This window comes from Puma concolor, chromosome E4 (assembly GCF_028749965.1).
Source record: "Puma concolor isolate L17-30 chromosome E4, mPumCon1.1.hap2, whole genome shotgun sequence".
NCBI lineage: Eukaryota > Metazoa > Chordata > Mammalia > Carnivora > Felidae > Puma > Puma concolor.
This window is the reverse complement of record NC_141683.1, coordinates 3,577,831-3,600,817: the sequence shown is the minus strand read 5'-3', so window position 1 is coordinate 3,600,817 and position 22,987 is coordinate 3,577,831. Positions and strand designations below refer to the sequence as shown.

Below are 22,987 nucleotides of genomic sequence, written 5' to 3'. Positions count from 1 at the left end.
TTAGGCTTTCCCTTGGGGGCCTGTGATTGGGGTTCGGGTTCTGCGTTTCACACTCTGGACACTGTGGCCGGTCACACGGAGGCGAAATCGTTCACTCCTCCACTCTCGGGGGACGTTACACTGACTGTGGCCCGATGTCTGAAAACTGCAGTTCAACGTGTTTTTTCCAGTATTTAGTTTGTTACGGTGGGGTCCAAGCCACTTTATGTTAACCCCTCTTGGTAGGAGCAAGACTTATTTCCCTCATTGATATTCATTAAGTTACTCAACATCATATGTATCTATCTATATCTACATGTATATATATGTAGATATATATGTACATCTATATGTAGATATATATGTACATCTATATGTAGATATAGATGTACATCTATATGTAGATATAGATGTACATCTATATGTAGATATAGATGTACATCTATATGTAGATATAGATGTACATATATATGTAGATACATATATATGTAGATATATATGTAGATATAGATAGATATGATGTTGAGTAACTTAATGAATATATATATTCATATGAATATATATATGTGTGTGTGTGTGTGTGTGTGTGTGTGTGTGTGTGTAGGTATACATACACATGATATTTTCATTTACAAATGTGTAGCAAGGGAATCGCCCCTTCTCTACGTGAGGAGTTTGGGGCACTAAGTGCAGATTTAACATTTGGAAAGCAGGAATGATGTTCCTTTCACCTCTGTATCTTTCCCCACATAGCAGGTGCTTAGTAAGTAGGTGAGGAAAGAGTACGTCACTGGGACGCCTGGGTGGTTCAGGGGGTTAAGCGTCAGCTCAGGTGGTGATCTCGCAGTTCATGGGATCCAGTCCCGGATCAGGCTCTGTGCGACAGTGTGGAGCCTGCTTCGGATTGTCTCTCTCTCTCTGCCCCTCCCCTGCTCTCTCTGTCTCTCTCAAAATAAATAAATAGACTTTAAAAAAAAAAAAGAGTAAATCATGGATGGAGTCTGAAAGCTGATGTGTTAATTTACTGCATTGATATCACTCAATTGACTCCTTCCCTCCTTTTCCAAGATCTTTCCTAAGGCCACTTTTCCTGCCTAAAACTTCACAAATCGAGAGGTCTTTTCTGGGATCAGCTGTCTGAGTTCCTTCCAAACTGCTCCAGTGCTCTCCACGTTTTGAAGGGTGTGTGTGCTTTGGCATAACTACGCTGAAAGCATCCAATCTGCAAAAACTTCAACACAGTCTTATTTTGTGTCTATTCACATAATGTCAGTTCCTCGATCCCTGTTGTCCAACATGGGCGGGGGGAAGCCCTGATTACATAGAGAGGGATACTGGAGCACCAAATAGGGAACAAAGAGAACACAGGGAATATGAAAAGGAAGTATGTTTGAGAACACTGAAGGGGGTGCCTTGTGCTGGAACAGGAATGAAAACATGTATTGGAATAATTGTGGGGCGAGGACATGTGTAAAGCCGGTGACAAGAGGAACAGGGAGATTCAGTCTGCTACCTGGTGTTTTTCCCAAAGTATGATACAATGTCCTGGGGCAGCAAGATGTTTGGCAGGACTGAGAGAGAGGGCTGCGGAGGAGAGCAGTTAATGGATGTTTTAATTAGAAGTGAGCATATGTACAACAGCTTCTGCGGTGACTAGGTCTTTTTTTTTCATTAAAAAATGTAAAAATTTTACCAAGTAGTTTTGGGCATTCATTTGAAGATGTCGATTATCACTTTATTGTAATAATCTGATTTATTACACAATTTTCTCCAGCAACATTTAACTGCAAAGGTAATGATGATGAAGTCAGTTAAATAGCTAGATTTTTAAGATATTCTTCTCCTTTTTTATTATATAAACTAACATTTAAAAACGACAAGTGTCTATAGTGAAACTCTGAGGAGAATAATCAGGTGAGATCGCTTGAAGTTCTGACTGTAGAATTAGGAAAAAAAGTCTGATGAGCATAGAGAGTCTTGTAGGGAAGAGCCGGTCTTCCACGTCATCTCTGGATCTAGAAACTCTACCCTCTGCACCTTTTATGCCCTCTTAATCTAAAAAAAAAAAAAAAATCTATGCTGAATTAATATAAATCCTAATGGGGTTTTGTTAAAATGGTTAAGAAAGGGAAGTCCTGACGATAAAGCAAACACCACAAGCTTAAGGGCAGTTATAAATAGCATCAATATTATTGGGGCATCGTTGCCATGACAGTGCCTTGTAAGAGGGATGTGGTGGGGATATGAGAGACCGGACAGGGAACAAAACTGTGACCACCTGTCTCTGTGACCATAGAGGGGACTTTTCAAGAACCTCAAAAGACTTCCTGATCTCACTTCAGAAAGTCATGTCCAATTTCCCTCAGGCTTCTGCTTCTACCAGCTGACTTTATAAGATTGCCCAAGCCCTGTTGCAACAGAGGAAACTTGTACCGCGTCCCAAATCATCTCGCCTGCCTGCCCACCAATCTGGCATTCTTTCCCAGAGTGTACTTTGAGAAAGGGAAGAACTATTCCTCTTTAGGACTCACAGATGTTGGAGGAGATCCCCGTGGAGCAGAAGTCAAGTGTGAGGGCTCCTACATGGGACTCCTGGAGATCAAGCAAATGATTCTGTTCTGTGGAGCACCCAGGACGAAGATGGGAAATATCTGAGCATGTGAACCATCACGGCGGGCACTTGGCCGCCATTTGTATCTAGTCATAGATACATTGGGCATAAATCGGTATTGGAATCCATGCAGCCACTGTTAATTGTGTTTCTACACAATACATATACTCTTTAGCCTTCAAATCCAGAAGAAGGAACAGAACGGAGTTATAAGAGAGATAACCAGTAGGCTTGATGTTATAAAGTATGAAAAGAACTGGATATTCTGGCCTAAAGTCAAAGGCAGAGATTTAAGGGGGAAAATATGAACTATGAGCTTGCCTTAATGAATAATACAACTAAACCAAACTAACCAAAATAGTCTTCGCAAGGATAGGACTGGGGATAATACAACATAAAACCCCTTAACCTAAAGGACATATGAGTCCAGGAAGAGCACATATGTGACAGAAATTACCAGGAAGTGAGAGGGGAAAAAAATCTACACTGTATTAATATAAAATTGACTTCCAGAACAAGGCAGATGACTATACTGCCACCTGGAATGGTGCACCCATTTCCTGGTGACCCATTTGAAGAATACTGTTGACAAAATGGGGAATACCTTGAGAATAACCCAGAGAACGATGACCAGGATTTTGAGGGGTCTGTAACCTGTGATTTGCCATGAAGGTCAAAAGAGTCACCTGCTGAGTTAAAGGTGCTGCAAAGGAAACACGTGCTATCGTCTTCAAATATCTGAGTTGCTGCTGTGTACGTGAGATATTAGGTACAAGATACGCATCTCCAGAGGTAATAACTAGGACCGGAAGGAGGAAGATACACAAAAGTGGGACTTGATAACACTTAGGGATGTTGGACAGTGTCTGGCCCCTGTTTAGCAGTCAGGCAGAGCCAGGATACTGCAGGTGGGACTCTGGAATGACAGGGCAGTGGAAGCGACAGCCTTGGATCCTTTCCAACACCGGTGGCTCATGGCTGTGGTAATGCTTCTCCGTTACATGTATCCTATTTACCCATGATTTTTGTGAAGGGTCCTACTGAGATTTTCTTAAATCACTGAGAAGCTCTGATGGTCGAACCTCCTAACCCAAGTTACCTATCTTTCCTGGAATGGAATAAAATCAGTCCCAATTAAATATTCTGAAAAAGCAAAATACTTACTTGTACAAGTGTAAGAGTGTTTGAGGGGTGCTTGGGTGGCTCAGCCGGTTGAGTGTCCAACTCTTGATTCCGGCTCAGGTTCATGCACGATTGCATAGTTTGTGGGATGCAACCCCAAGCAGGTTCCATGCTGGGCACGGGGCCTGCTTGGGGTTCTCTCTCTCCCTCTCTTTTGGCCTCTCCCCCACTCGCACTCTGTCTCCCTCAAAATAAATAAATAAGACTTAAAAAAAAGTATTTGAGGCTTGTATCTGACTAACAATCAGCCCAGGTTTACGGCTGCTCTCCACAATGCCTACCAAAATAATACCCCAGGGAAGCTTGTACTGTGAGGTTACACCGTGCTGTGTAAATGGAAGATGACAGTGCCATCAGCTTCATAATTATAGCCGTGTCCTCAGAAACGGTGGTTGCACAGACATGAAGTGTTGTCATCACAACGCTTTAGGATCGGGGCGCCTGGGGGGCTCAGTCGGTTAAGTGTCTGACTTCGGCTCACGTCATGATCTCACAGTTTGTGAGTTCGAGCCCCACATTGGGCTCTTTGCTGACGGCTCAGGGCCTGGGGACTGCTTCTGATTCTGTGTCTCCCTCTCTCTCTGCTCCTCCCTGACTTGTGCTCCGTCTCTCTCTGTGTCTCAAAAATAAATAAATGTAAAAAAATTTGTTTTAAAAAAAACAAAGCTTTAGGATAAAATTCTCTTCGGCCAATCACTTTCCAAATGGCTATCTCGACAGCCTTGTTTCTGAGGCTATACACCACGGGGTTCAACAGTGGAGTCACAACTGTGTAGGCCACTGTCACAAGCCTGTCTTTGCTGGATGAGAACTTGGCTGAGGGCCGCAGGTAGACAGAGGAGGCACGGCCATGGTGGACGATGACCACAGTGAGGTGGGAGGCACAGGTGGGGAAGGCTTTCCGCTTGCCATCAGTGGATGGGATCTTCAAGATGGTGTGGACAATGAAGCCATACGAGATGCAGAAAAAAGTCAGGGAGATCATGAGTGTTGGAACCCCACCAATGAAGATGATCAGCTCATGGATGTAGGTTTCAGTACATGCAAGTTGGATAACTGACAAGATGTCGCAGAAGCAGTGGTTGATCTTACTGGGGCCACAGAAAGGGAGTTCAAAGACTAAGAGGGAGCCTATCAGTGAGAACAAAAGCCAATCACAGCACAAGTGGCTTCCAGCTGTCCCCGTATCTGCCAGCTCATGAGGATAGGGTACCGAAGTGGATGACAGATGGCAGCATAGTGGTCATAACCCATGACCCCCAGCCGCATGCAATTAGTGACAGCAAAACCAAAGAAGGAAAGCATCCGAGTGGCACAGTCGACAAATGAGGTTGTTCTGAGTGGGGACAACAGATTTATGAGCATCTTGGGCAGGATGACCAGAGTGTAACATGTCTCAGAGATGGGAAGTATCCTCAGGAAGAAGCACATAGGTACGTGGAGGCTGCGAGCCAGGCATACGACAGTGACAATGGTGATGTTCCCACTGAGAACGATCAGATACAGGCACAGAAATACAGCAAAGAGGATGAGCTTTGGATTTCTCCGAGGTTGGAGAAGCCCAGCAGCAACCTCTGTGACAGAGGAGAAATTAGCTTGGTTGACTTGGTCCCCAAGATTGACCTACAGAGAACAGGAATGAAGAAGCAGATTGTTTATTCTGAAAGAGGCGGGCGGCTTGTCCCACTATGATAGAGTAACAACAAATAGAAGGAGGAAGGCGAAGGCAGGCAGGAAATGCCCAAACGATCATGTCAGTTTATAGAACTGTTTCAAAAAATGTAGAATTACACCTGTTTCCAGGGACATTTTGGCATCTCTTACAGTGCTTAAGTCTAGGTAATGTTTTCACACTGCCTAGTTCAAACGGAGGCGTCTGAAGAGTTCCTGTGTGACAATCCCAACTCTGTCATTTTTCGTCTGTGCCTGTCTTCCCATCTGTCACGTAAAGATGTTAACGGCACCTCTCTCCCAGGGCTCTTATGGAAGTGAAAGCACTTTGCGCAGCACACGCACATTGTAAACTGTTAGTAAATGTCAGCCTCTGCTACATATGTTGTTTAATCTTCAGGAAATGGTTGCTAGTCCTTCTTAAGTTTCCTTTGGGATGTGCTTTCAGTGTATCTCCACCTGTTTTGTGTGTTTTTTTACTCTGTTTTATTTTTAAAAAAACTATTGAGCCAACATTCAAACCCAACTCCTTTTTGTGCATATTTTTAGTGATGATAATAATGCGTGGACATTAGTTTATCTTTGGACCGAATCCCGCAACCTGTTCGACCCACTGGAGAGAGGGGTGTCGGAAGGAGGCATCGTGCACCGAAATAGCTCTAAGACCATTTCAGGTTCTTACGGTCACGCAGGGCATTGGTCTTACCCCCTGCTTACCACTTTGCCAGGAAGAGCAAACTGATTTAGAGTTCTCCTATAAGCAATTTTAAGCTTCAAACAGAAATCCATCCAACCCATCAGACCTCTCCTCGATCTGAACCATTATATTTCTGCACGTTTTCCTTGGATTTCCAACAGAGCTCACCTCTGCGTTGGGCACACCTGTCCTCGAGGGGTTCAGCTCCCTGTAATTTCTCCTTGCTAAAGGATGGACAGATCCTTTCCCCTCCATTCAACTGAAAGCAAGTATGAATTTAATAAAGTAATAAAGAAACATCCAGACCAACCAAACAATTGAAAACAATAAAAGCACAGAATAGATTGCAAAACGACATTCTTTAGCTAATGTAGCTCAATTCCAGAGCCCGGCTGACTGCTGATCCCACACCTCTGGGGGATCGTGCCTTCACCCATGTCAGCTCTGAGTGCATTCGTGTTGGGTTCCCTTGCTTTCACGAGAGCACTGGAAGTGCGAGTGTCTGCTTTATTTTTCCATCTATGATTCTGGATCCTCAAAACCCTTTATGCATCACTTGATGGCTAACAAAAGATCACCACCAGGGTCTTCCCTGAGGAATGTAACTCATTTACCTCCTCAGTTCCCATCTCTGAGGCTTAGATGCTTTGTCCACACAACGTTTGGGTGGTGAGGTCTAAAGACAGCAGAAGGTCTGTAAGGAAAGACATCTCAGACACTTGCTTCTTTCACTCTTTGGTCACCCATTAGACTTTTCTGGTATACCACTGTCGCTAGAGAATAGTTTCATGAGACATTTGAGAATGGAAGCTGAATGAACTAAATGTTGAGTGATGCCCTATTTTATTTTCTCTCCCCAAAGCCCTATACTGTCCTCCATTTTTCCAAGCTACCACACATGTGCGTCCCTTACTCTCCTCACATGCTCTTTGTAACCCTCACTAACGAGACAGACAGACTGAAGCTCATGGGATCATTAGGACTTTTCTAAAATTATCGCTGGTGCCTGGCACTTGTCTATTACTGGACCCAAACACTATCTTCACTTGATCCCCCACGTAAAGTAACCCAACGGGGGTTATTTCCCTTTGCTCCCTTAGCACACAGCGAGTAGAATCCAGTGACACCCAGAAATCTCATCAAAGGAGACTAAAACAATTAATGTTGCTATAATCGTTTCTATCCCAAAATGGCTTTACTCTCTTCCTTTCTACTATGGACATCTCCATGAGCCAAACTGTGTACTCCTACTTCCTCTGCTGAGAATTCTGGGAAGTATCCCCTGAAGCATCATAGAAGAACCTTTCTTTTGTCTCTCATTAGCTGTGGTTCCGACATGCTGGTTTATATTTATACTTTCCCAAGCTCCTGGGAGCCATTATTACAATTTTATTTTTGGCACGGTTCCAATCCTTACAATGAGGAAAGAGGATGCAGGCAACCCCGTGGACTCAAATCTCACAGGGCCAGTTGGATAAAAAGAGAACAGGAAACAAACCCTGACGTTGGCAATTAGTTGGCAATCAGTCCCAGGTTGCCTCGTAGCTCATTAGGAGCTGAAAACCGTGGCAGGTGAAGGACAGAGACGTGCACGTGAAAACCCATATGGTAGGAGGCGACGCAGGGCTGTCTCTTCCGGGGTCTTTCACGTGAGGGAGAAGCCCCTTCCTTGGACATCCCCAGGACAAATCAAGTCTTGTTCTGACATTGCAAAAGAAGAAACAAAGCTCCCTCTGTCAGTCAAGGTTCCTCTGAACCTCTCAAATTACGTTTCTGCACCAAGGAGAGGGTGTGGGAGCATGGCGTGGTGTCTTAGCTGGCAGAACTGAGACCTCCACGAGCAGCAGTGAGGAGTAGATTTGAGGACCGAGGGAAGGGGTGGGGTGTTTACACGCAGGTCACATGTGTGACACCACACTTTTCCTAGCTTCCTGGAGATGACAAGGTCTCCAATCAGTGTCAGCCCCAAGGGTAGGGAATAGGACCAAAACCTGTGGGTAATACCTTCCAGGGCTTGGCAAGCCAATGGTCTTCATTCTTCCCTGTAATTCTCTCTCTTTTTTAAAAAATGTATTTATTTATTTTGAGAGAGAGAGAGAGAGGCAGAGAGAAAGGGAGACAGAGAATCCAAGCAGGGTCCACATCGTCAGCACAGAGCCCAACGTGGGGCTTGAACTCACCAACGGTGAGATCGCGACCTGAGCCGAATGACCAGAAATCAAGAGTCGACGCTTAACGGACTAAGCCCACCCAGGCACCCCATCTTCCCTGCGATTCTCTGATAGCCTGACCCAAGACAGACAAGTTCCTTGGGAATCATTATTCTTCCTCTTCAGTGACATAATATAAAAATTCCACCGTCTGTACCTTCCCTCATGAATCATGACTGAGTCACAGGGATGTCTGAGAGCACTGAGTGCACTCCCTGAGTGCAGGGAGTGTTGCTGCAGGTTCGGGAGTGGCCCTGGGCAGAGATGTTCCTATTGGCAGGTCCCAGCCTGCAGAGCAGCAGAAATTCCTAAGTGAGCTCATTCCTGACTCAGACTCCTCGTCTTTCCAGTTAGATCATTTTCAGAGGCCACCAGCTGAGATCTGACAACAGCTACTGCTGCTTCCGGTAGTTGTCAAATGTGCACATGAGCCCCTGGCAAGAGCTGCTGAACCCCGGGGTTCCTGGGACATCTGGTCCGCTCAGTGCATCTTCCTGAATAAACGTTTCTGCACAGGGACGGGGGCCTCGCTGCGGCACAACACCTGTTCAAAGACCTCCAAGGTTTCCAAGCAGGAAGAAATCTGAAAAACACCGCAGTTAGTCACATTTCTGGGGTCAGTTTTGGACACAGTTATGGATTTAGTCCCTCCCTCAGGCACTGGAAGATACTTTTTCAGGAAGTTAAAATTAGCCATTATTTTTTATTAGAGCTTAAACTCAGGTTTCCAGCAAACGTAGAGGAAACATACTCCATCTCAAATATTTCAGTATGGTCCATGCATGCAATCAAAGCAATAGCCCTGGACAGGCTAATCGCACATTCACAGAAAAGATTATCAACTAAATTCAAATGGAGACACTTCGTCTTGAGGAAAGTTTTGTTGGCAAATGCTGTGTATCACCCCCACTGACTTCATCCCCAAGGCTCTAGATCCTCGCGACTACAATGGTGGCTTTCGTGGCCATGGAGACACTGTTATCAGGCACCAATCCCAAGTTTGAACAATGTGAACATAGGAAGCATAGGTTTCAGTTATATTTTCCAGCAACTGCTGTAGGAAATTACTTCTAATTCTTATATTTACATTCTTTAGGATTCGGTGAGACGAAAGCTCTCAAGAATCTGCATTTCTGTTGCTTCTCTCTCTGCACCTTGCCTTGTATTAAAGTAAAGGGAAAAGATACTAAGTGAAGAAAAAGAGGATAGTATATAACAAAGGTACAATTTAAAATCTTTTCAAAATATGGGATCTCAAAGAAGAAAAAGTAAAATGAGAATTTCTAATACATAAAGTTGTAAACAGTTTTGAACTAAGAAAGACATCTGTGTTTTATATAATAAAAGCAGCTGTTAGAAGAAGCTGTTAAACTTTTTTTTAATTTTTACTTTTTTAATGTTTATTTATTTGAGAGAGAGAGCGCGTGAACACGCATGAGCAGGGGAAGGGCAGAGAGAGAAGAGACACAGAATACAAAGCAGGCTCCAGGCTCTGAGCCAACAGCACAGAGCCTGATGTCGATGCGGGGCTTGAACTCAGGAATAATGAGAGCATGACCTGAGCTGAAGTGGGACGCCTAACTGGCTGAGCCATTCAGGTTCCCCAAAGCTGTTAAACTTTAAAATTACTATGTAATATAAAAACTAACAAGATATGATGGTTACTTTTTTCTACGTAAATTTGACTGGGCCATGTGGTACCCAGATATTTAGTTGTATATTATTCTGGGTGGGTCTGTGAGTTTTTTTCTGGATGAGAATAACATTTGAGTCAGTAGACTGAGAAAAACAGATTGCACTCCCCTACGTGGGTGGGCCTCGTCTAGTCAGGTGAACGTCTGAATTGAACAAAAAGGCTGAGTAGAAGAGGTTTCTTTCTCTGAGCCTGGCTACCATAGAGCTAGGACGTCAGTCTCCAGCCTTAGCATCTGCACATGGACTGGAATTTCCACCACTGGCTTTCCTGGTTCTCAGATGTTCAGACTTGTACTGAAATGATACCTTTGGATCTCTTGGTTTTCCAATCTGCTGACTGAAGATCTTGGGAATTCTCAGCCTCCATAATCGCTTCAGCCAAATCCTTATAGTAAATACCTACGTATTCATCTATTTGATGCATCTAGATGATCTATCTATACAAGATATACGGATATTCTACTGATTCTGTTCCTCTGGAGAATCCAGACCAATACGCAAAACAGGCTATGCACATAAATCATAGAAATAAAAATAGAAAGAAAAAAGAAAAAAATCTTTCAAATTACACTATAAAAAGAAGACTGTGTTATGTTAGTACCTCTGGCTTTCGAGAGAAAGAAGGAGAACATGATTGAGCATAAGGAAAGGGAATCTGTTAGCTGAAACAATGGGGAAGTTCATGACAAACCTGATCAGATATGGCTCAATTCGGGAACTTGCATTATGGGTTATTCTGAGTCTTGACTCAGAGGCCAACCTCAGAGAAATGTCTTTATCCATAATTTACTTCTCTTTAGCGCGTCCCACAATTTATGATTATTGTCTATTAAATAGAAAATATAATGTCTGTGATTATATCTCTCTTTTCCAACCCTGTGGGGATCTTTCCCTCTGTTCCACTAAATGTTTAGACTCCATATCTAAGATATTGCCTGATACACAATAGACATTCAATAAATATTTGTTGAGTGAATGCATTTTGATTGAAAAAATCTTTTTCCCATTCTCTTTCACTTGACCTAGCTTTACTCCTTGTGCTAGATTTCTTTAAAAAAATTTAATGTTTATTTATTTTGAGAGAGAGAGAGAGAGAGAGCGCTAGGGAGGGGCAGAGAGAGCTGGGGAAGGGCATAGAGAGAGGGAGAGAAAGAGTCCCAAGCACCACAGAGCCTGATATTGGGCTCAAACTCACGAACCGTGAGATCTTGACCCAAGTCAAATCAAGAGTCAGATGCTTAACTGACTGAGCCACACAGGTGCCCCTTTGTGCTAGATTTCTTACTCCGTGAGCTGGCTTTATCCAAATAACAGGATAAAAATGGAGACAAAAGTCTTGAACCTCCATTTTTAGTGATGTAATTCAAAAGACTGAGAGATTCAGTCTACACAGCTATATATGGAATTTAATCAATGTTCTTCCTCTATAGAAGAGAAGGTGGGACACTGTGTGATAGATTTCATGGACCTTTTTAACCAGCCCTATGCTGAGGAATGGAGGGGGTAGGGTTTGTCTCAACAGGAACTCTTGAAATGGTTCCTAGATAAATTGTTTTGTTGTACTGAAAAAAGTGAAAAATAAAATCCAATTTAAATTGGATTCACTACATAAAAACGAAGAACCATCCATCACACCCATATCTGAACATACATCAGCACATCAGGAGATTAGCTCAGGCAAACTGTGAGTCACAGACCATGATGTCATCAGACCATGAAGTCATCAGAACTCAGTCTGTTTTCCCAGCTCTCCTTTGTTCTCTATTTCAACTTCACCCTCCCTGGGGTTTCCTCATTATACTGAAAACGGGAGGCAAAACTGAGGCCATCTTTCTTTTATATTGCTTGTACAGAGAAGCAAAATAGTAAGAATCTGAGTATATTGTAGGAATTAGATTCAGTTTCTGCTCCCAAGTGTTGTACTCAGAGAAAGCAGTTAAATAGTGACAGCAGCAACATTTCCTTGGCTACAGATTTCAGCTGTTGTCCTGTGTCCTTGAATCAATGATGCCAGTGACAGACTCCTGACCTTTTCAAACATTCCGGTCATTTATAGTTTTTTAATTAAATTTTCTTCTAACAATACTTACATAATTTCCAATTTCTGCATTAATTTGCAACTGAATCACTGATTAAGTAGTAATTAGGGAATAATTTTATTACATAAAAACATTTCATTTCTATTATGAGGTTAAAACTTTCTTAAAAGTAAAGGCAAGCAGCAATTCTGTTTCTGGTCTCACTGAGTAAGTCCCTACAAGACCAACCCTCCTGAAGACAATTACTACAAAATCTGGAAAAAACACAAAGGGCAACTAGCTGAAGGCATTAAATATATGATAGCAGGCAGATCCAGAGTGTAGTCAACACTTGGAAGTAGGTAAGTACACAGCATAAGTTTTCAGTTTTAATGAAGGCCACAGTCAGCACTGTTTGTGAAAAGATTAAGACTCAAAAAGGAAACCAACAGGTTTCCTAGCACAAAGAACCAGGGGATAGCGTTTGGGGTAACCAGAATGCTGGGAGGTGAAGATAAAATCCTGGAAATGGGAGAACCAGAAAGAGAGCTTCCTTCCACATATATGTTCTGCCCAAATGTCTAGCTGATCCCTGAAGTCCAAATGTGTGGGAAAGACTCAAAGCAGCCCAGAGTCTGAAAGATTTGAACAGAGATTTGAACCACCACCCCAGAGAACAAGTGTTGAGTTTTAGTCCAACCAAGTTACTTGCCTCCTAAAACTAAAAACATCAGCAATTGTCAAACTATTTTAGCCGAGTCTCTACAACATAATATTCATCAGGTCACACTTCATAAAAAATTTAATATTTATTTGTTTTTGAAAGGGAGAGAGACAGAGCATGAGCGGGGAAGAGGCAGAAAGAGAGACACAGAAACTGAAGCAGGCTCTAGGCTCTGAGCTGTCAGCACAGAGCCTGACACGGGGCTTGAACGCAAGAACCGTGAGATCATGACCAGAGCTGAAATCAAGAGTCAGACACTTAACTGACTGAGCCATGCAAGTATCCAATCACAGAGTTATTTCTATTGCTCAGTAGTAATGTTCACTGCTTCCTTCCTCTGTTACCTCCATTCTGATGTTAATTTCATCTTTTGAAGTTTTTTTTTTTCTTTTTTTCAGATAATGTATTTTCAGTTCTACCTTCTTTGGGGGGGGGGTGTCTTTTTTTGTAGTTTCTGTTTCTCCTCTGAGACTTGTTGGATGCTCAACATCACAAGAACATTTTATGTATGTTACTGGACATAGTTATCATAGCTGATTTAAAATCCTGGCCTACGAATTTCAACATTGAGTTACATCTCAGTAGGTCTATATTGATTGCCTTCTTTCTCAAGAATGGCCATATTTTTCTGGTCTTGTATATGGAAAGTAATTTTGGATTTAAAGTGTGACTTGATGGGGGCGCCTGGGTGGCTCAGTCGGTTAAGCGTCCAACTTTGGCTCAGGTCATGATCTCACAGTTCTTGAGTTCAAGCCCCAGGTTAGGCTCCTCACTGACATCACAGAACCTGCTTGGCATTCTCTGTCTCCTTCTCTCTCTCTGCCCCTCCTCCCCTGCTCATACTCTCTCTCAAAATAAATGAAAAAAAAAAATGACTCAGTGCGAACAAGACAAGAAAACAATGAAAAGAGACACACAGAACCCCAAGCATATGGGGAATCACACAGATCAGTCTGACTCATGTGTAATTCACACTCTAGAAAAGAATGAGCTAGAGAATAAGGCAGAAAAATTATTTGAAAAAAATAAAGGCCAGAAATTCCACAAATATTTTTCAAGACACGAATTTACAGATTCAAGAATCCCAACAAATCTCAAGCAGGATAAATATGAAGAAATCCATACCTTGGTGCATCAGAGCCAAACTGTGGCGGTGGAGAGGGGGGGAAGCATATCTTGAAAGCCAATCCCTCCTCCCCCCCCAAAAAAAATTAGGGCCAGAAAACAGTGGAACAGAAATGTAAAAATGGTAAGAGAAAAAAAATTAATAAAACTACTAGTTTGGAATTACATTTCCATTGAAAATACTCTTTAGGACTGAAGGTAAAATAAAGACATGTTTACATAATGGGAAACTAAGAGAATTTGTCCCAATAAGCTTGGATTGGGCTAGCTTAAATACAGAAGGAAGGTTTTCAAGCTAAAGGGAAATTGTACAAGACAGAAACTCGAGTAGCGGGGTGTTAGAAAGTACATATGTGAATTTTCCCTCCGTAAATAAACCTGGCACCTAGCTTGAGGGACAAGGCTTGAAATCTAGAATATGCTAAATAATTAGTGACAGATTGGCCTTCTTGGAAGTATGTGTTTCCCGACCTTGGAACTGGGTGTTCATCTTCCAAAGGACTGCAAATAACAAGGGAACAAATGTTCTTCTCCCTCTGTTAGGTTGGGAGGGTAAGAACTGTTCCACCCCAAAAAAGCTCCCAGATTCCTAACTTCAGGGTTATTCCTATGCAGTACAGACCTTAATGTGTGTTCGTCAACATCTGGCTCTCATCACACAACCCAGAAGGATTAGGTCAATAGGAAACTCGTCAGTTAGTGCTGTAAGTAATCATCTATTCATCCTCCAAAACTTCCTAAAGGATAATATGAACAAATATAGATATTAAAGATCTATCATCAAAAAGAAATCAATATTACAATTATAAATATTTGAGTAAACACAAAAGATTATTTTTTTTCTTCTTAATGTCTTTAGAATACTTATGAATAAAGCAAAAATTACTACATTTTCCTATGAGTTTTTAATGCACACAGAAGTAATAGACTAGCATAAGGGATGGGGTGGGGATAAATGGATCCAAGTAATTCCAAAGCTTCTCCATTTCAAGTGTAGCCACAACATTAACTCTAGTGGGCTGTGAAAATTATGGATGGAATTGTGTTTCAGCTCTAAAACTTCCTCTAATTGCTCTCATTGTGATACTGGAACACTTCTCCCTTGTCAGCCAACATGACACTAAGTTTTGTCAGTAGAAGACGCTGAGGGGACAGCAGCACTAGATGGGGACCCTGTCCCTGGTTCTGCTGTGCTCTCTTTAGCTTGGAGGCCTACAGTGCAAGGGACACCCAGTGGTATTCCCTCCCACCATTTCAGCTGCCCTGTCCCCACCAGCAATTCTCCCAGAAATTTCCATAGCGAGGCACTTCACATGAGTGGCTTCTGCAGTGCCACCAACAGTGGCTCCCCAGCAGGTTCAGAGGTGTAGCCCTTCCCATGGATGGCTTCCCTGAGAAACCCGGTGGGCAGGATCCAGAGGGAATTGCACTGATTCCAAAGCTACCTCTAAAAAGACAGTTTGGTATTAATAAATTTAGACAAGCAGATCCAAATAGAGTGTCCAGAAATGGATCCACATTTGTGTAGGCAATTAATATTCTGCAAGACTGCCAAGAATTCAGTTCAATAATCTTTCCAAATGATGCATTTGGGTAGAGAAAGAATCTTGCCGTCTTCTCTTACCATATAAACATTTAACTGGAAATGAATCATACCCTGCCTGGAAGAGCTGATATTATAAAACTTACAAAAAAAATCACATTGGAAAAAATCTTAGTGAAATTGGGTTTTGCAAACATTTCTTTTTTTTTTTTTATTTTAAAAAAAAATTTTTTTTTTCAACGTTTATTTATTTTTGGGACAGAGAGAGACAGAGCATGAACGGGGGAGGGGCAGAGAGGGAGGGAGACACAGAATCGGAAACAGGCTCCAGGCTCCGAGCCATCAGCCCAGAGACTGACGCGGAGCTCGAACTCACAGACCGCGAGATCGTGACCTGGCTGAAGTCGGACGCTTAACCGACGGCGCCACCCAGGCGCCCCAACAAACATTTCTTAAATAAGACTCAAAACATATGAGCTGTAAAATTCAAAATCAATAAATTAGACTTTACCAAAACAAAACTCTGTTATTCAAAAGACCCTGGTAAAAAAAAAATGAAAAGTAGGGGTACCTGGGTGGCTCAGTAGGTTGAGTGACCGACTTCAGCTCAGGTCATGATCTCAGGGTTGGTGAGTTCAAGCCCCACGTCGGGCTCTGTGCCGACAGCTCGGAGCCTGGAGCCTGCTTCGGATTCTGTGTCTCCCTCTCTCTCTGCCCCTCCCCCACTCATGCTCTGTCTCTCTCTGTCTCAGAAATAAACACTAAAAAAATTTTTTAATTAGAAAAAATGAAAAGTAAACCACAACATGACTGAAATATTTTGACAATACATATGTGACCAAACAAAATACGTGGAAAATAGAAAGAACTCACACAATTCAATTAGGAGACAAGGAATCCAATCCAAAAAGTGGAAAGGCAGACGCATTCCAGTTCGGAAATGAGTACAAGATGTTAGAAAGAGGCTCAACTAAAGAAAACACAGAAATAGCCGATGGACACACAAAAAGATATTCGGCATCTTTAGTCGTGAAGGAAATTCAAATTCAGCCACAGCCAGTTCCATTACGGATCTACCCGATGGATGAAATTAAGACCGATCCATTGTGTTGAGTGTGACGGGCAGCTGGTACCTCTCACCCATTGCTGTGGAGAAAGTCGGACAGCAAACTTCTTTGCCTAATTGTTGGGCAATCTTTTAGAAAGCTAACTTATATGTGCTACATGACTCGGCAATTCCACGCCTAGATATTTGTTCCACAGAATAACAACATCCCATATGTTACTGAAATGTGTGAAAATTGAGAAGGGCACCATGATCGGGTGCCTGCACAGACACTCTGCAGTGTATTTACACAAAGGAGCAGAAACAATGAACTCCTAGGTCACACACAGTGTGGCTACATTTCAAAAAATATGCTTCATGGAAGAGACCAAAAAAGCAAAAAAGTACGCACTATACGATTCCATTCATATGAAATTCTAGTATCATCGAATGCGGTGGTGTCTAGGAGACTGATCAGGAGGGGGCACGAGGGACAATGTTGGGGTGATGGAATGCTTCCTATGGATCATGGCGGTGGTTACATGGTATGTATATTTGTCAAAACACCTAAAACCATACACTTAAAGTGGGTGTCTTTTATTATACATAAATTATGTCTCAATATCTTTGGTTAAGAGATGGAACATAAATGAACCCAACACCATGTATAAAAGCTCATGGTAGAAACTTGCTACCAGCAAATGCAAGAGGAGTTTTCCCCAACCTTGGTTTAGGAAAATGTTTTTTAGACAAGACCCAAGAAGCACTAAAAATGAAAGAATAAATTTATGAGTAAATTTAAGCAAAATGAAAAAGCTCACTCGCATTAAAAACATTACTGAGAAAATAGAAATGCTGTCTACAGACTTGTGGAGAATATTCACAATACATGTATCTTACAAAAAAAAAAAAAAAAAACTTTAACCCAGTGTCTGTCAATAACTCCTGGAACTCAATAATTAAAAAACCAGTCTTATCAACATAGAAGACTAGAGCAATGTACTAAAAAGATATATAAATAGCCAATCAGGAAATGAAAAAAAAAAAGCATTCAGCATAATTAGATATCAAAGTGATACAAAATAAAACTAAATGAGATAGTACTTGCCCCACTAAAACTACCTATATTTAGAAAAACAAAACAAGAGCAAAACAAAACCCCTGCCAATACCAAAAGCTGGAAAGAATGTGAAGCAACTGGTAGGAGTATCACGTGCCACACCCACTTTGAAAAACACTGGGCAACATCTTATAAAATTAAATATGTATCAACCCAGACATAAGAGAGAGGAACAAAAGCAAATATCCACCAAAGACTTTTACAAAATATGTTCATGGCAGATTTGTTCATAATAGCAAGAAGAGGCAACAACCTAAATGTCTACCAACAGATAAATGGATAAGCCTATTTTGGCATATTCTTACCAGAGAATTCTAAACAGCAATGAATGCCATGAGATTTTTTTTCAGCAATGAAAAAGGAGATCCTGCCATTTACAACAATGTGGATGGACCTTGAGGACATTACACTAAATAAAGTCAGACAAAGATAAGTACCATATGGCCTCACTTGTATGTGGAATCCCAAAAAGCTGAGGTAACAGAGTCAGAGAGTAGGAGGGTGGGAGCCAGGGGCAGGAGGGTGGGGAGGAGGGAGTTGTTGGTCAAAGGACGCACCCCTGCAGTTATGGGTAAGTTCTAGGGTCCAAGGTACAGCTTGATGACCTTAATTAACACCGCTGTATTATATACTTGAAAGTCACTGAGAGAGTTGATCTTAAATGTTTTCACCACAAAAATAAAAGTAATTTGTGAGGTGATGGAAGTGTTAGCTAATCTGACGGTGGTAAGCATTTCTCAATATACACGTATGTATCGTTGCATTATATACCTTTACCTTACACAATGCTGCATGTCAACACAGCTCAGTAAAGCTGGAAAAAACAAAATCACTACTCTGTGGTCTCAGGGCAGGAAGCAAGCTGGAAAATGGTATGGAATAACGTTGAGGATGACAGATCTGTCATATTTCTTGGTTGCTCTGGTGGTTAAGTGGGTGGATGTATTTGCAAAAATTCGTAAGTAACTTTATACTTAAAATATTTGCATTTTATTTATGTAAATTATTCCTCAATTTAAAAGTAAGTTAAGGGAAAAGTGAATGCAAAAGGACGTTAAAACTCCCATGACCGCATTTTAAAAAACTCAACCCACAAAATATACTCAAGAAACTCAAAATACAGCATCAAAATTTTTGAAACAGCAGAGGAGAAGAATGATTGTGGGGTTTTTTTGTTGTTGTTTTTTGTTTGTTTCTGGTAGTCCTAGTATCGTGAGAACAAGAACAAAAAACAGCCACCAATGGTAAGAACCTAAAAACCAACTGGCCAACATGAAAACATGATACCAAACAAGGAAAGCTTATTGCTGTGTTAACAGTTGGATCCTTTGCGATGGCAGCACAGAAGGAGCTCTTGTTACAAAACTAGGAGGATAATGGCAGCCCAGTCTCCCCTTTGGGAGGGCAGGTAAACCAGTCTCACACCAATGAACTCAGACAAAGATCACACAGAAAAACCCAGCAGAACAACATCCCTGGAGGAATTAGCGGAGTGCCTGTGTAGTGACAACCCGGATGCAGATTCTCCTCCACAGAAAGGCTTGTAGGGATGACCCGGATGCAGATTCTCCTCCACATAAAGGCTTGTAGAGATGACCCGGATGCAGAGTCTCCTCCACAAAGGCTTTGTGCTCCGGGTGAGGGCAGTGCTGTGGGTGGGTGGACTTCAGCTGTGTGCCTCTCCGGACGTTTCATCAGCAGCTTAGACACCTCACCCTAAGTAACAACGTCTCCTGCAGCAACGCACAGCCAAACCCTGACTGATGTGGGTTCATAAAGTCCTGGCCATCTTGACCCAACGCAGGGGCCCCCCCTTGCATGGCCATTGTACCACAGAGTTCACACACACACACACACACACACACACACACCCAGGGATGGCTGACGCTGTCACTGGGAGTCCCTCCAGCCTGACCTCTTCCTCAGCCCAAGAGTCCCATCCCACAGGTGTTAATTCCATGCGTTTACTAATAAGCATCGTACATGGCCGCACCCTTTCCCAGCGTGCTTCCTGAGGAACTCGCCTTGCAAGAGCCTGGACGTCCACAGAACAGATGGAGACTTACACCCAATATTTCAGAATACGCTGGAAAGAATTAAAGAAGTAATAGAATGTGCAAAATAATAGTCAAGATCGGCATTTAAAAGAATTCTATTACGGGTGACTGGAGGAAGAGAAGTCACGGAAAGCGAAAGGACAGATTAGGAAGCAGCTAGAAATGAATGAAAAACCACTTCATAAATGAGATCTAACCTTGAAAGGGCATACGCGTGAATGAACGTGACGGATGGGGCCATAACCGGAAAAGCAGATGTGAAAGAGGGAAAACTAGAGAAAGAATGACAAGAACTGTAGAGACCGCATCCTCTAAATTCTATCCTTATAAAGTGTGAAGCCAGGCAAACCCTGAGGCTGGGAGGAGAAGCCACAGGAGGTGTTTCTCGTGGAGAAGGCAGGGCAACCAGATGTTTGCGATGGTCTATTTTTGACCTGTGTAGGTTCACTCTGAAAATGCGTTGATGTGCCAATCGCGATTTGTACGTTTTTTCTGTTAGTGAGTTTTGTTTCTGTAAAAAGTGAACATGATACACCGTCCTTTCATGAATGCAATATTTTATATAGAGGTGTCAGTGTTAATATATTTTGGTCCTGTGCACTTTTAGATTTCCTCTGAAAATGTTTTGCTCTTCTGTTTTGACCTCTGTGTTTCACGTTCAAGCCTTCTTCAAATGTCTGGCAAGCCTCGGATGTTGAAATCTACTCTGGGCTGTGGCACCAAAAAGCTTCTAGAAGCTCTCTGTGCGTGGGCGAAACTAAGACTGGGGGGATGCCCAGCAGGAGAGCCAGGCAGAGCAGAGTCACTCATTTATTTTGAGCTAAGTGATAACATCCAGTCACCTTGGGCGGAAAGAAATCGTCCCGTTTCTTAAGGGACTTGTTTAGGATAGCTGTCACCTTCTGGGAGTTGAGGGAGGAGAGGCCGGCGACACCCTGTGCTATGATCACACTCAGGCTCACGCTCACCACGGCTTCAAGTGGAGCTCCTCGAGTGAGGCCTGGTGTCTCTGCTCCGGAAGGGAAACCTTCCCGTCTGACCCTGGCACGGAACAGAAAGGACTAGAGGCCAACACTCTCAGGTGAAGCGTCTGCAGTCTAGTCCCTGAGCTCTTTGTTACCAACTCGTGGTGAGACTGGTATGAAATGCGACAGGTTGGGCAACCGTTCCAGAACGTGATATCACTGAGACATCCCATCAGTGGACACACCTTTTGGGAGACAGAACGGGACACTCAGATGTTTTCCCTTTCATTTTTCAAGTACTTTGTTTTCATTGTGTTCACTGAAGTATCAGCTGGTGATGATATGGACCAAGGAAAGAAACTGGTCCTTCCTGCAGATCCTCTGAGCCGCATCGGCTGAGAAGCCGCTCTCCTTCCTGGGACATGAGCCAATCTTGCTCTTTCCCGCAGCAGCAGGGAGGCCTGATTGAGAGGAGAGAGTCCGCACACAGGTCTGTGCTGTCACTGGTTGCTCTCCGACGGTTTCCCACCTTCTGCAGGTTTCCCACCACCTTTCTGCTTAGAACCGCTTTTTCTTTGGCCTCTATCACTTTTTTACCCCTCGTGTATATTATTCTCTCCTGTTTGCTTCTTGACGAGTGCTTTCGTGTTTACCATTTTAGTGGGTTCTGGAATAGAATATATACGTTGGATTCCAAAAGGTTTACTTAGCATTCGAAACACACAGATTCCAGGGGTGTCTGGGTGGCTCGGTAGGTGGAGCATCTGACTCTTGATTTCAGTTGAGGTCGTGATCCCAGGGTCGTGAGATCAAGCCCCATGTCAGGCTCTGTGTTGGGTGTGAAGCCCACTTAAGATTCTCCCTCCCTGTCCCCTGCTTGTACTCTGTCTCTCACAAAAGTTTTGTGAATTTAAAATGAAAATAAAAAACAGATTTCGTAACAAAATCCCCAAGTCAGTATCGCTAGAAATAGAATAGGGAAGTATTTGAAATCAGCCAAATGAAACCATGACAAATCATATACACACAGAGCAAATAATGATTTTGCATACTAAAAGGGTTTAATTACAAAATTAAGATGACACCCATACTATGCGTCTTATTTCAACCTAAATAAAAATACTTCATAGGGAATAATTCAGAAAAAAATAATAATAAAACACAATGAATTGTAAACATAGAACTTAACACCAGTCACATGGTCTCACATAACACACACAAAAGCTAAAAATAAATAACAGAAGTTATTTGAATATTAGCCAGGACATATCTATAATAAATTAGCAAATATTCCACTTGTAAATAATATTTGGTCAATCAATGACAGTTGCAAATGTGTTAGAAAGAAAAGAAAAAAGAATGGAATGAAATAACAGAGACGGACCATCCCATACTTAGGGGTATGTTGTGCTTTAAAGGCCTTGGTTATTTAACTAGTAAGAATGAAAATAATACAAGACTTAATCCAAACCTGAAAAATGGGAAACAAAACCAGGGAGAGAGAGAGTAATTTTGAAATAGAATTATTGATTATATACTCTAATTCGAAAGTCTAAGTAAACTTAACAAGAGAGAACACAGTTACGTTCCACCTGAAAATGCAGTCACACGTGAACTATGAACGTCACTTTCATTCGGTATGCTTTAAAGAGAATACTGATAAGCTGCTGTGTGTCCAGAAACCTGCACCCAAGGAGGCACGGTGTCTGAAATTCAGGTGGGCAGTGGGAAATGTCCCGATTGTAACTATCTCCAACATCTGGGAGCCAAGATTGGACTCAGGGTATGACACGAGACAGAGAACATGAAAATCATAGAAAGGTGAGTATCCACTACAACGATGGGGAAACAACAGGTACCCAGTCGGTGCAGGCCTGGTTCCCCAGGAGGTACTGGGTTTCCCAGGAGGTACTGAGGAAGGACCTCTGAACAGGTGAGACGTAGGACACGATGGCTACCCAAGTCATTCTCTTGAAGTACATAGTCTGATGACAACTTTGACACTGGGTAGCTTCCTCTCCTTAATGGATTCAGCATGCAAGGCCACGTAGACCCCTCTCCTCCAACTTCTTCATGGAACTGGATGGTTGACTGTTTTTTCCACGCATTTACATAGCACTTCTATGCTAAATATGAAATGGTTCAAAGGGGTGGTCAAAAAACCTGCGAAGTAGAAGAGGAAAATTATCTTTATTTTCCATATTTTAAAATTTAGGTTCAGAAAACAATCATAACTTTCTTTTTTTTTAAGTTTTTTAAAATGTTTTTATTTATTTTTGAGACAGAGAGCATGAGCAGGGGAGGGGCAGAGAGAGGGGGAGACACAGAATCGGAAGCGGGCTCCA

General features: G+C 42.4%; 1 protein-coding gene across 1 annotated transcript; it reads right to left on the bottom strand.

The window, feature by feature from the left end:
- LOC112851665 (olfactory receptor 10R2-like) lies at positions 1-22,624 on the bottom strand. The gene is given in 7 exon segments (XM_086694572.1): positions 1-145; positions 4,435-4,918; positions 4,921-5,305; positions 5,308-5,395; positions 6,755-6,816; positions 20,520-20,718; positions 22,479-22,624. Coding segments are annotated over 7 exon segments (1,509 nt in total).
- Between the last annotated feature and the right edge of the window lie 363 nt (positions 22,625-22,987).